Source organism: Marmota marmota, unplaced genomic scaffold (genome assembly GCF_001458135.2).
Source record: "Marmota marmota marmota unplaced genomic scaffold, marMar, whole genome shotgun sequence".
NCBI lineage: Eukaryota > Metazoa > Chordata > Mammalia > Rodentia > Sciuridae > Marmota > Marmota marmota.
In genome coordinates, this window is record NW_026000093.1 from 1727853 (window position 1) to 1740938 (window position 13086).

The 13086-nt window shown below is 41.7% G+C and overlaps 1 protein-coding gene across 6 annotated transcripts in view; it reads right to left on the reverse strand.

Moving 5' to 3' along the window:
* Clxn (calaxin) overlaps window positions 1-13086 on the reverse strand; it is a 33783-nt gene that overhangs the window by 11312 nt on the left and 9385 nt on the right. For 2 of the 6 annotated variants that reach the window (XM_048782886.1, XM_048782884.1), the window contains 2 exons: window positions 10002-10050; window positions 238-9019 (listed from right to left, as the gene is read on the reverse strand). In XM_048782886.1, the coding sequence (XP_048638843.1) occupies window positions 8922-9019; window positions 10002-10050 (147 nt within the window). In that variant the 3' untranslated portion in view covers window positions 238-8921. The other 4 variants (XR_007340529.1, XR_007340530.1, XM_015485737.2 and 1 more) reach the window with 4 other exon arrangements.

The window sequence follows — 13086 nt, forward strand, 5'->3', positions numbered from 1 at the left end:
AGGATGGGAATACCTTGCAGTCTGATGGGATTTGGAGGACGAAAAACTTTCCCTGGGATGGCGCTGAGGAGGTCTTTCTCCGTGGCCAGAACAAAGGTGCATTTGTTTGCTGGATCCTGAAGAATGCATTGGTGAGAGCTGGGTTCAGAGTGTAGGGCAGAGCACAGGTTTCAGGGCACCAAGTTTAAGAGCAGGCTCAAGCCATGTTGAGGTGAGGATGAACGGAAGGGATTGGAAGTTTTGTTGGGCTTAGCCCACCTGTAGCCCAGAGCGGAGTTCTGCCATTTCTTTATGCTTTCGTGGTCCAAGTGTCTGTCTCAGTCTCTCTCTCTCTCTTTCTCGATGCTGGGATCAGCTCTTCAATTGGGGTCAGGTCTTAAATTGTTCTGTATTCTGGTTTTGTGCTGTTACCTATCCCTGCAATCCCGCCCCCCTCCGCCTCGGCAGGTGTTGCTGGTCTCTTGCAGCATTCGAAGCAATTTCTTGTTTTTGCACTCTTCTCCAGAAGGAACAGGTCCTGACAGGATGTGTGTGGTTGCTGCCCACATGACTCAAGTGGACTGAGGAGGCCAAAAAGGGTCAGGGGCCAGGAGAGACTCGGGGCAGCCAGAGCCCAGGGCCCAAGAAAGAAGGGATTTAACTACAATAACCCCTGGTGCACTTCGCATAGATGCTACCTTTCCTGCACCTCTCCTCACTCCACCCTGACACCTGATGTCACTGGGGAACTCCCTGGCCTCTGTGTCAGAGGAAAGACCAGACCCAATGTGCAGAGCTTCCCTAGCATTCTGCACCCACAGCATCTGTGCCAACCTGACTATATGCTTGGGTCCTCTGATCTCCTCTTGTCCCAAAGCTCTTTCACCACCTCCTCCATCAAGTACCTATATGTTGCCCCCCCTAAAGCCTCCAGCTACCCATTCTTTCCATATTTCCTTGTCATTCTGTGCCTCTGTCCTCTCTCCAGAGTTATTTGGATTGTTCCGTGACTTGAGCTGCTCTTTTATTTTGAAAAGACCCACTTGCTTCTTGCTTTCTCTCTAACCTTTGTTCCAGAACCTTCTGCAAGTGTCAGTACCTCCTTTCCTGCACAACCTCCAGCCTTCTTTTTTCCCTGGGTCACTGTCTAGGGTGAGCAAAACCTCCCCTACGTTCCTTCCTTCTCATTCTGTTGGTCACCGTCACTGCTACAACAATTCTCTTACCTCAAGGAAATGCTCCAAAAAGATAAAAGATAAAATGCTCCCATCTTTTCATTTCTCAGCGCCCTCCCCCCATATATCCTAGACTTTTCTGAACAGGGTGGAGCTTCCTGTGACCATGCATTCACTGCTGGCAAAAGATACCCTGTCTTCATTTCTTTCTCCTGTTTCCAGTTGAAGACGACCATTGCTTATTTGCAAAACTGCCTCTGATTACAGGTCATGACAGGGGCTGAGAGATAATTGGACAAAATACAGAGTACCTACAGTGTGTGCTAAACCACGTTAACTTCTGGAATGTGCGAGGGGAATTCAGGCAGCCTGGAAGATCTCAGGGTTGTGATCACTGAGTTAGGATGGTGAAGGAGAACAGACAGAGACCCTCAGATGTGGAGGACAGTGACTAGTGGCCTTTCAGAAGGAAGATGCAGGCACAGCTTCAGCCAGGACACTGCACAGTGTTCATATAGCTTGGAAGCAGCAGGCAGAGAGCTGCTTTGAGGCTGGCAGAGGGCACCTCCATTGCTACAGCCTCAGCCAGTTCAGGATCACCCAGGGACCCCCAAAGCCCACTTCACCTCGTCAGAGCCGTTGTGTAGTACATCAAAGTCACTAGAACTGGAGACTCCACCAACCACTCCCTGCTTTGCATCCTCCCACTGCAAATCATAATCTTGCTGGCAGACAGTGAAGATAGGACAACTATTCAGAAAAAAAAAACGCATGGCTGGGGAGGCTCAGGACATGTCTTGACTGCACCTGCAGGATTTCTTTTCCTGAGGCCGCCAGGCACTGGCTGTGCTGCACCTGCCGCGGGCCAGCGCCTGCCTCTCAGCCACATACCTGGGTGCTGTGCAGGCCCTGGCCTGCTCCACATCCTGCTCTTAGCTGTGATTCTATCTCCTCTGCTGCCCTCCTTCTCAATAGCCTTGGTGAGGCGAACCTGTCACTCTTGCCCCCCGCCATTTGATGTTCTGTAATCATGGGGCCATGAAAGAAACAGAAAAGAAATGCCCTCCTGCTTATCTCTCTCTGTTTCCCTTAAAAGAAAATTCATGCATGAAAACTATTTCCCCTACTCAGTTAATCTTTTTCTTTTTCTAGCTCCTTCTCCCTCCCTCTGTTGTTCTCCTTTCTTTCCCTCCTTCTCTTCTTTTTCAAGACAAAGGCAACTCTTAGTTCCTAAATTGTGTACTCCTTGAAGGTGGGAGGTTGTTCTTTCATTTCATTGCTTTTTAAAAAAATATAGTCTGCAGTTATTGAAGATAGGGGTATATGTATGCATCATGCTTAAATTCAGAGACAATGGTTCCCAAGGACCTTGTAAATAAAGAATGAGCACCATTTTTCTGGTTAGTGAGTAACTAGCATTCCTATGGCTGGTGTGCTCCTTCTGCATTTATATGAATTGAAATATAGTAACAAGTAACTAGAAATTAAAAGAGAGAAGAAACCTTCATTGCACTTTGATTAACACCATTCAAATTAAGGAACCAGCAAGTTGACCACAGTATAAATTTGGCTCATTGGAGCTCACACAGCTTGGATGAAGTTCATGGTAACTCAATGGGATTTTCGATTTTTTTTGCTATCACACAAGTCATGCATCCAATGGACATCTCTTTGACATTTTGGTGCTTGGAGGCCAGCATAACAAATACATTAAATCTTGAGTGTAAGTTCATCAGAACCATAGTTACATAGTGACACCAATTATTTTAGAGTCAGTGGTATCTTGATAGAATGAGAGAGAAATTCAGAGAATCTTAATAAACCCGTTAGTTTAAAATGGGATAAACTATCATGTGTGCATCTATATGATTTCAGTTTGTGAATTTGTGATGAGGAAGGTATGTGTGTGTGATTTGTGTGCATATGGGGGATTATAATTTCACTAAGTCCAAGAGGCTAACATTCGTGAAAACTCTACTGATGTCTACATTGAAATATCATCTTGATCTGACAAGATAACTTTATCTAAATTAATTCAATTATTAAACATATGTTAGAAATATCCTTCAATTTCCTTATATTGGTGAAGAGACAGAACTATCACACATTTAGCACAAGGCAAGGCCCAGAAGCCAAGGTTTTTCATGCCTATGATATTGGTGCATATGAGCATCTATTCAGAGCAAAGCATACTCCATGGTAAATCACTCTATGCTTACATAGTATAATCTATTTATTTATATCATACATTATAGCTTACAAAAATATGTAACTGTCATTATCATGTCATTCAGTCCTCCTATAATGTAGACAAAGAGAGTAAGTGTTACTCCCATTTCACAGAAAATGTGATTTGTGGAGTAATGTATAGCCCACACATTGGTGATCATAATCCTGCTTTTCCTGGAACAACTTTAGAGTACATGTCCAGATGTAAATTATGATAATCTCTCCTTCCAATCTCAATATCTTCTCAGTGTGGATGATAAACGCTGTCCCCAACCAATCTATAAATCACTTTTAACTTATGTCAGACTTTTAAAATGCATGTGATTTATGCAATGTTATGTGGTATTTTGACCATGAGGGGGGGCGGGGTCAGGCTTGACGTTGTTAACAGCCTGGGCTGCAGGTTCCGATCTAGCAAATCCAACCTATAGCAGGCTAGTTAACAGCATCTACTAAGCACCATGATTTCTTGTGTTGGCCAGCTGATCACCTGGCCTCTTATTACTGGCATCTTCTTCTCCAGATAACAGCCCTTCTTTTCATCACCCAAGATGACCCAAAGACCCATTGCTTGTCCTTTCCCATTTGAGAATTCAGCTTCTGCCCTTCTTCTCACAAACCAGTGGTGGTCTCAGCTGGTATTCCCTCTCTCTCTGTTGTTTGTTAACTGACCTTGGAGCCATTAGGGTTTGACATCCTGGGGGCCATTTCATGGAGTTCATCACATCTGGACTTTGGTAATGCAAGGTTCCAGTCTAAGGTCTAGACTCCTATTAGTATTAAACATGAAGGTCTTTACATCTAAACAAGAAACTTTCAACTAAAGTCCCAAAGTGTATTCATTTAAGAAGTGTGAATGGATGGAAGTGACAATGGTCTCACTCCCAAGACCTGTACATTTCACAGTGACCAGCACCCACAGCCATGACTGTCTATCTGAAGACTCTCCAGGAAGCTGTGGCACTCGATTTCTCCATGGCTTGAGGATATGTGGTTAGAAGATCAGATAGAGAAAAATATTTAATACTACAATGAGATAAGGCCTGAATTTTGGCATTGTATTTGCCAGTCTGGGACACATAATAAGTTTCTTGATTTCCCTTAATTCAATTTCCTCAATCTCTAAGATGAAAATAGTAAACAATGGTCATTTTTACCTGTTAGAGTAGTTGTGAGAAGTCAATGCTATATGAATGTGGAGAGCTTGGCACATGAGTGCTCACTGGATTTTTATATAATGTGTTTCTGGAATTACGTGGATTGTTTCATTCCATTTTCTGACTTTTACCGTGTTTCTGAAAGATTCATTAAGGAAGACTTGACCAAATGGTTTTAATTAGTACACTAGACTGCTCTGTGCTTTTGTGTTAATGGTTCATCCTGGGAGGTAGGTAGGGACTCAAATTCCAAACACCCACTGCAGGGAGGACTTCTGAAATTTTCTCTATCCCAGGCTCAGTGCCGCACGGGTCTGTCCTCACCTAGGTCACAGCTTGCTCGGGATACCCTTCATCTACACAAAGCTTTGGAGATGTGGACAGGGGATGGGAAGGACAGCCTGTATTTTACCCAATCTATTCAAAGGTCCTTTAAGTTGTCAAGTCCTCACCCCAGGGAGCTCTCTGTGAGCCTGGCTGGGGCCACATAATAGGGGCAGTGTGGAGCTAAGCAGGCGGGAGGGAGGTAAAAATAAACAAGAGGATGTGTGTTTTAGGGGGAGGAATATTTTCTTGATGGATTAAGCAGGAGGCATGAGGTACTCAGAAAGCCACAAATTACCAAGGATGGAATTGTGAGCAGTTAGCTGTTGCTCAGGTTAATAACACCCTGATAAAAACATCTCAAATGCAGAACCATGCCTAATTTCATTCAGGACACGTCACTGTTAAGATTTCCTTCTTTCTTTTACTCTCCCTTGAAACTAAGTGGGTTTCCTTGAGATATGTCTTATGAGGAGAGGGCTTTGGTTTACTTGATATGCTTAGGGGTCGGCTTATTCTTTAACGTTAACTTAGACTGAAAAACATTTCAGGAGGTCATCTACTCCACTCCAATGGAAGGGGCAGTCACCAGAAACACACAGTTATTGCTGTGGCCCATTTTCGAAATATCACCCAAACATCCTTACAGTTGGCTAAATGGTAACTAATATACTTGTGGTTTAGATTTCTGTTTTATTATGTATCATTTATAGTCTATGTCCAATTGCAATTCCCAAACCTCTGTTAGCCACACTTGCTGAGAATTAGCCATTAGCTCTGGATAACTGTGGAAGAGGTTGGGAATCATTCGGGTGGAAATAGGATCCTGTTAGACTAAGTGCAGGATCTGAAAATAGGGAGAATCTGAGAGCAGCTCAGAGAAATTTGTCCAGATGGTAGTAGACTTTGTATTAGATTTTGATTCTTTTTATCAATTGTCTTTAGTTTAAAATGTGATAACTATGCTTATGTTGGAAGGAGAGGAGCTGTTACCATAAACTTAAACAGTAACAGGTGATAATCTGTGCGTGGTATATAATTGTCATTTTCCATCATAAATAAGCTGAGGACAGGGGTAACTCACTTAGACTTCATTAACCCTCACAGTGTTGCACAGAGTGGAAACTTAGCGAATGTTTTGGATGATTTTATGGTGTGAGCAATTGCAGGCCTGGTTTCTTACAAGTGCAGTCTTGTACACAGAGATATTTGTGGGTTAAGAATGTAGGACTACCAGTTTTCAGTGGTGGTTTTTAAATCCTGTAGTTAAAAAAAAAAATTACTTGAGTGTTTCCCAAACAGAATCTCTCTGTGCTGCTTGTGAGGTGATGTGTACCTCTCCCAAAGGGGCTCAGGCTGACTTTCTACTAGTCCTGGAATGATGGGAGAGGAGGAAGCCAGGGTACCGAGGGGCCCATAGGAGGAAGACTATATCCAACCCTCCAAATTTTAACTGCTTGATTATAGTCCCAACTCAGTCACCCCAAAGGTAGGCAACAACTGGGCTCTAGGTTGGTTGTACTAAGGGCAATTTAAGTGGTGCCAAGACTAGCCCCAAGAAGGTGAGAGCCCAGAGTGGGCTGGAGGGGAGAGTGCTGTCCTTCAAAGGGACTCTGTGTGTATGCAGAGGGACTTGCTATACAGTGGGAAATTTCTCCTTTTAAAATTATCTATTAATTTCTACAGTAGTGAAAATAAGGGACTCTTACAATGTAGGTATAGTGATAGAAATACTCTGGGCACATTGTGATGCACATTGGCAGAGAGGATATATTCTACGTATATACATCAAGAAGATCTTAGATCTTATGAGTTCTTACAATCACATGCCAGAAGCATCTTAAGCTGCACTGAAATTAGTTTTTTTTTTTTTTTTTTGGTTATTAACTTTTAAAAAATAATGTCAAGAAATAGAAGAGGGTTATTCACTTGGAGGTCAATTTGTAGTCAACCTACAATAAAAAGTTTAGGTACAAATATATATCTTGAAATGACAAATAAAAATCACACTCATGATCGTCCAGAATTTTGCAAGGAAAGTAAAAGCAAGCTCCCTGTAGGCAAAGGGATAGGTATTCCACACATTGAGCAAGGCAGTTCAATTGAGGGGCCTTTGTGGAGGGTGACCAGGCAGCACATGCTAGAAATCTCAGAATCACAGAGTCTCTAACCCAGTGATTTACTTTTACAAACTTAGACCAAGAGAGTAAGTAATGAGACATGTGAAAAGATTAAACTATAAGAATATAGACTATTAGAATTATTTATAATAGCAAAAATTGTAGGAACAACCAAAATGTCAATGGCAGACAAGTGATTTTGCACAGTATGTTGTGATGAAACAGCAGGCAGCCATTATAAACCAGGCTGTAGACAGATACTCAACAGCCTGAAAAATGTTTGTGGGATAGTGGCACACTACAAAAGCAGTTCCTAAAAATGCATTTTCAAGGTTATCATCTCAAAATTGTAGGTATACTTTGCTAAAATATAGGTACACTTACAAATGCCTTACAAAAAGCCTGAATTTATATCAGATTATGAATCAATAGATCATTTTATTGTTTTAATTTCTTCAACTTCTGAAATATTTTTTTCAGTAAACCTGTTACTTTGTAATCAGAAAAAAATCAATTAAAAAATTAAAAGCCAGGAAATGATATCAGGAAGGTGATGTATAAAGAGGCCCTGGCCCTTGCTCTCCTGGCAAAAGCAATAATTTAACAATGAGTCACCAGCAAAAATAGCTCTGGGAGAGCTAGAGAGTAAAGTAAAGAAGGTTCAGCAATCCATTAAGGCACAAAACCCAGAATGGCTGCATTGAAAAGTGTGGGCAGCATTTAACGTGTGTTACCACATCTCTTAGGCTGACACAGGTAACAAGGGGGAGTCTCTCTGCCATGACCTCTCTCTGTGGAAGAAGCAGTCAGACCCCAGCAGCCTTCCCCACTGTATCTGGCTAGTGGACTCTCTCTGCTTTCTGATCATGGCATGAGCTGCTTCCATCTGCCCACAGTCTCCCAACATGATGTTCTGCCTTGCCTCAAGCTCCGAGGAGCCAGCCTTCTATGGACTAAGACTTCTGAACCCCTCAAATAAACTTTTCTCCTCTATAGTTGTTCTGGATGGGTCTTTAAGTTGCAGCAGTGAAGGAAGCTGACTTAAACAGAAATTGGTACCAGGAGTGGGGTCCTTGCTGTGCCTAACCTGAACATGTGGTTCAGAAGCTTTTTGAGCTTTTTGGAATTGGTGGAAGGAATTTTGAGATGTTTAACAGTGCAAGCTAGAAATGCTTTAGGTTTTTGTAAGCAGAGCTTAATGGCCGATTCTGGTGGGACTTCAGAAGACCAAAATGCCAATAGGACTGGGGATAATGAAGACGGGTCTCAAGAGGGTTCAGAGGACTACTCTATTGGAATTTGGAGTAGAGGCCATTTGTGTTATGTTCTGGCTGAGAAGCTGTCTTCATTCTGCCCTGTCCAGAGACTTTCTGTGAGACTGATCTTAGAAGTAATGGACTTCCTAATCTGACAGAAGTAATTTCTAGGCAGCATAGCATTCAGGCGGTGGCATGAATATTGCTGGTAGCTTTTAGCCAAATTTATTGTGATAATCGGGGAAAGAAAGCAAAGCAGAAAGACTTGGAAAATGTGGATTTGAAAGGCCAGAGTAAAACTAGGGCTAGTAAAACTAGAGCAGTTGTTAAAGACTTTACTGCCAATACAGAAATGCTAGACTTTTCCTAGAGACAATGAGAAAGATGGCTTGAGGTCATCTCAGGAGCTGGCAAGATCATACTCATCTCAGGCTCCAGGGGATAAAGGTGAAAATTCTCTGGAGAAGAGACCAATGGGTCACCTTTCTTGCACAAGTGGGCCTAGGAAGTGTTTTCAACATGCTCAGCCACCCAGGCACTCAGAGACTGCTGTAGCCAGGGCCCCTGGAGGCTTGGCTACTGCTCAGATGGCGGCAGACCCTGGAGTCAACCACATGGTGCTAATTTTACAGGAATGCAGGATGCTGGAGTTAGGGGTTCATGGAGGCTTCCAGGAGGATTTCAAAGGAAGGCCTGGGAAGCCAGGCAAATTGTAGCAGTGCAGGTACCCCCTAAGAAGTCAAAATGTGAGGAGAAAACCGAAGCTCCAGTGGAGACCCCTGAAATTAAGAAATACCAGTAATGTAGGACATCATCCTAGGAAGCTAAAGGAATTGAGTAAAGCAAGCCAACAGAGAGGCCACTTGGGCTGCAACAAACAAGGCCCCATGGGTAGAGCCACACAAGCCCTTTGAGAGAACATCATGATGTCATATGCCCTAGATGCCAGATATGGATCTACAGGACTTGTTTGCCCAGCTGGATTTTGGTCCTATCCCTTCTATGCCCCTAATTTTGTGAATGGAAATGTGTACTCTGTAACCTTGTATATTATATACTTGTAAATTGCTTTTAATTTTGCAGGAGCTCACGATGAGAGATTGCCTTGAGCCTCAGAAAAGAATTTGGATGTGAACTTTGAGGAATCTTGGAACTATTGACTGTGGGGACTCTTGGAAATGGGGGAAGATGTATTTTGCATTGTGAGAGGGTTGTGAGATTTTGGGAGCCAGGGGCAAATGTAATGGTTTGAATGTGAGGTGTTACCAAAAAGCTCACGTGTGAGACAGAGAACAAAGTTTCAGAGGAGAAATGATTGGGTCATAAGAGTCTTAACCCAATCAGTGATTTAATTCTTTGATAGGGATTAACTGAGTGGTAACTGAAGTGGTAGGGTGTGGCTGGAGGAGGTGGGAATTAGGGTGTGGCTTTAGGTATATGTTTGTATCTGGTGAGTAAACTCTCTCTCCCTGCTCTCTGATCATGATATGAGCTACTTCCTTCTGCCACTCTCCCAACATGATGTTCTACCTTGCCTCAAGCCCTGAGGAATGGAGCGGACCTTCTATGAACTAAAACTTCAAAAACCATGAGTCCTTTCCCCCACTACAGTTGTTCTGATTGGGTCTTTAAGTTCCAGCAGTGAAGAAGCTGAATAAAAACACCCACTGACGCTCCCAGACATTGCCATTATCACAGACACCCGCAGCCTTCATGAATGAATCTGATGGAGCTGCTTGGAGTCCAAGCCATTGTCCTTACCTGGAACCAGAGCTGCTACTCCTGTCAGCTGGTACTTACTCCAAGGGCTCTGTAGCAAAAATGCAAGAAATCTAAAGAAACGAGCAAAGGATTTGACTACACATTTTTCAAAGGTATACAAATGGCCAAGAGAGATATTTAAAAACTGCTCCATATCACTAATCATCAGGGAAATATAAATCAAAACCCAAATGAGAAACCTCTGTTCAGTTGAAATGGCTTATTATTAAAAAGACAAAATTAAATAACTAAATAAACAAATAGCACGTGGTGGCCAGGTTATGAAGAAGGAGGAACTCTTAGGAACCACTGGTGGGAATGTAAATTACAGAAAATAGAGGTTCCTCAAAAAATTAAAATTGGAACTACCATGTGATCTAACAATCCCATTTCTAGGTATATATCCAAAGGGAATAAAATCTGTATCACAAAGAGACATCTTTAGCCCCACGTTCATTTCAGTATCAGTAGCTGTGATATAAAAACCATCTAAACTGACATCAATGGACAAATGGATAAAGAAATTATGATATATACATATGCATTATGTGTATAGATGTATATGTTTGTACACAAACAATGGAATGCTAGCCAACATTTAAAAAGAGGGAAATCATGTCATTTTCAACAACATGGATGAACTGGAAAGATATTGTGATATGTGAAATTAGCTCCACATAGAAAAAAATCAAATACTGAATAATCTCATTTATATGTGGAAATAAATGCATAGCAGTAAAGAATAGAATGGTGGTTATGGAAATGGGGAGATGTCAGTCATGGGGTGAAAAGTTTCAGTTATGCAACATGAACAAGTTCTAGGGACAGGCACTGTGACTATAGTTAACAATACTGTATTAGATACTTGAAATTTGTTAAGAGGGTACATTGTACTCCCAAAGGAAAAAAAAATGTCAACTATGTGAAGCAATGGATATGTTAGTGACCTTTATACTGGTAATTATTTCACAATGTATATATATCAAGACATGAAATTGCACACAATAATTAAACATACACAATTTTCATTTGTTAATTGTATCTCAGCAAAGGTGGAAAATTTAAAACACTGTGCATTGTATTATTTATACCAATTGCAAATAGAAGAATTGTGTCAAATCCCATCTATACAAGCAGCTAAATTTATTAGAAAATACAGTGAAATATTTTTTTATTTCACAGAATTGCTTATTCTATTCATTATTAACAGTTCAGTTTTTCACAGAATATACTTATTTGTTTACATTTAATAATGCATGTGTAGTAACAAAATCTAAATGATAGCCCATGTAGGGGGCAGATATTATGTCTATTTCTCTCAGCTGCTTACATGTGTTAGAAAGGAGCTCACACAAAGCTAACTAGGCCCTCTCTTTCTCCTGCTTATAATGCCCACAAGCGTCTGCTGCAGCATAGCTAAAGGAAGAAGGAAGATGTGTCTTCTGGAGTTTACAGCTGTGGACACACTTAGCACAAAATATGTACTATCCCTGATGAGGACATTCAGAAGAGGAATCCAGGCAGTGGGGGACTATGACACTGCAATGCAGTCAGGCAGTTCCAGGGGACCCTAAGGAGGGTTAGGGTGGAGAGACACTGGGAACAGAGGAGAGGAGGACTTTGACGCCCTAATGCATTGAAGGTGAATGACTCCAAAATTAACTGAAAACTGCCCATTCATTATCCATTAAGGCTAAGAAACAGAACCTGTTCCTCTTTCTCTGGTCACCATAAGTCTGTACTTATATTGTAGTGATATTCAGCTTTCAATCCGATGCACAACATCTATAGAGGGCCCATGATATGCAGAAGACTAACTGCTATGGCAGATATAAAGATGTGTGAGGATAAAATCCCTGCCCTTGACACTTACAAGCTGGTAAAATGATTAAGCAAAGCCTCACACAACCACATAAATCATATTAAAAAGCCTCAGTGTAACTTTCATTTCTCTAAATCTGCCCTAGTTCCTGTCAGAAGTGTGTTTAGGTGCTAAATGCAAGTGTTATTTTCGATGCCAACCTTCTCCAAAGGAAATTCAGTAGTTTCAATGAGTTTTCAAAGTATACCTAACCTCTTTCTGACATGAAGAATATTTGTATTCATAATTGATAATTACATAATCCGTCCATTAATTTAATGAATCCAGATATTTTACAACAGTTATGTTCTTGGAAAGATAGTCTATATGAGAAAATATATCTAGGAATGCTAACTAACCATACCCAACCCATCTAAACTAATATTGGAAATATTAATATTTGTTAGAAAGATCCCCTCAAACAATAAATTTGTTGTCTACTCTGTTTTACTTGCACCTTATACCAGAGTTAAGTGATATATGGAAGCGAGCCCCATCACCACCCCCAGATGCACAATTCAACATCATCTTTCTGAGCTAAGTAGAAAAAATAAACTACAGGTGTACCTTCTTTAGTACTCACTTCAAACAATGCACATTTAGAATTTACATATCACTGAAATCAGTTGGATCTTTGAATACTTGGCTTTCAAACTCCATCTGACTCTGCAAAACAAACATACTCAACTTACAGACTCGACTTACACACACGAATTTCCAAAAAACAGGTAGAGCAAAACAAAATACTCTGCATGTCTCTCTAACGTTTATAGAGAGAAAGGGTAGCTGGGAGAATGGGCATCAAGACTTTCAAGTGTTTATGTGGTTGTCTTCTTCCATAGACTTCATTAGTACTAACTGTATTACAAGCACAATGCTTGGTTCTTGATCCACAGAGATGAACAAGACCCTATGACACAGCTCTCCAAAGGATTCCAACCTAGTATCAAAGACTGGCCAGAAACTGGGTGGACAGATGAGGGCCAGGAGGACTGCAGCAGGAATCAGCGCATATTGAATTCTGGGAGTCCTAGAGGAGGAATCCGAGACAGTTAGACCATGGAGGGAAGTGGGAGGGAAAGTGGAGGGAAGTGGGAGGGAAAGTAGAGGGAAGTGGGAGGGAAAGTGGAGGGAAGTGGGAGGGAAAGTGGAGGGAAGTGGGAGGGAAAGTAGAGGGAAGTGGCGAGACTTCCTGGAGCAGAGGAAGGCAGACCAAGAGCTCTG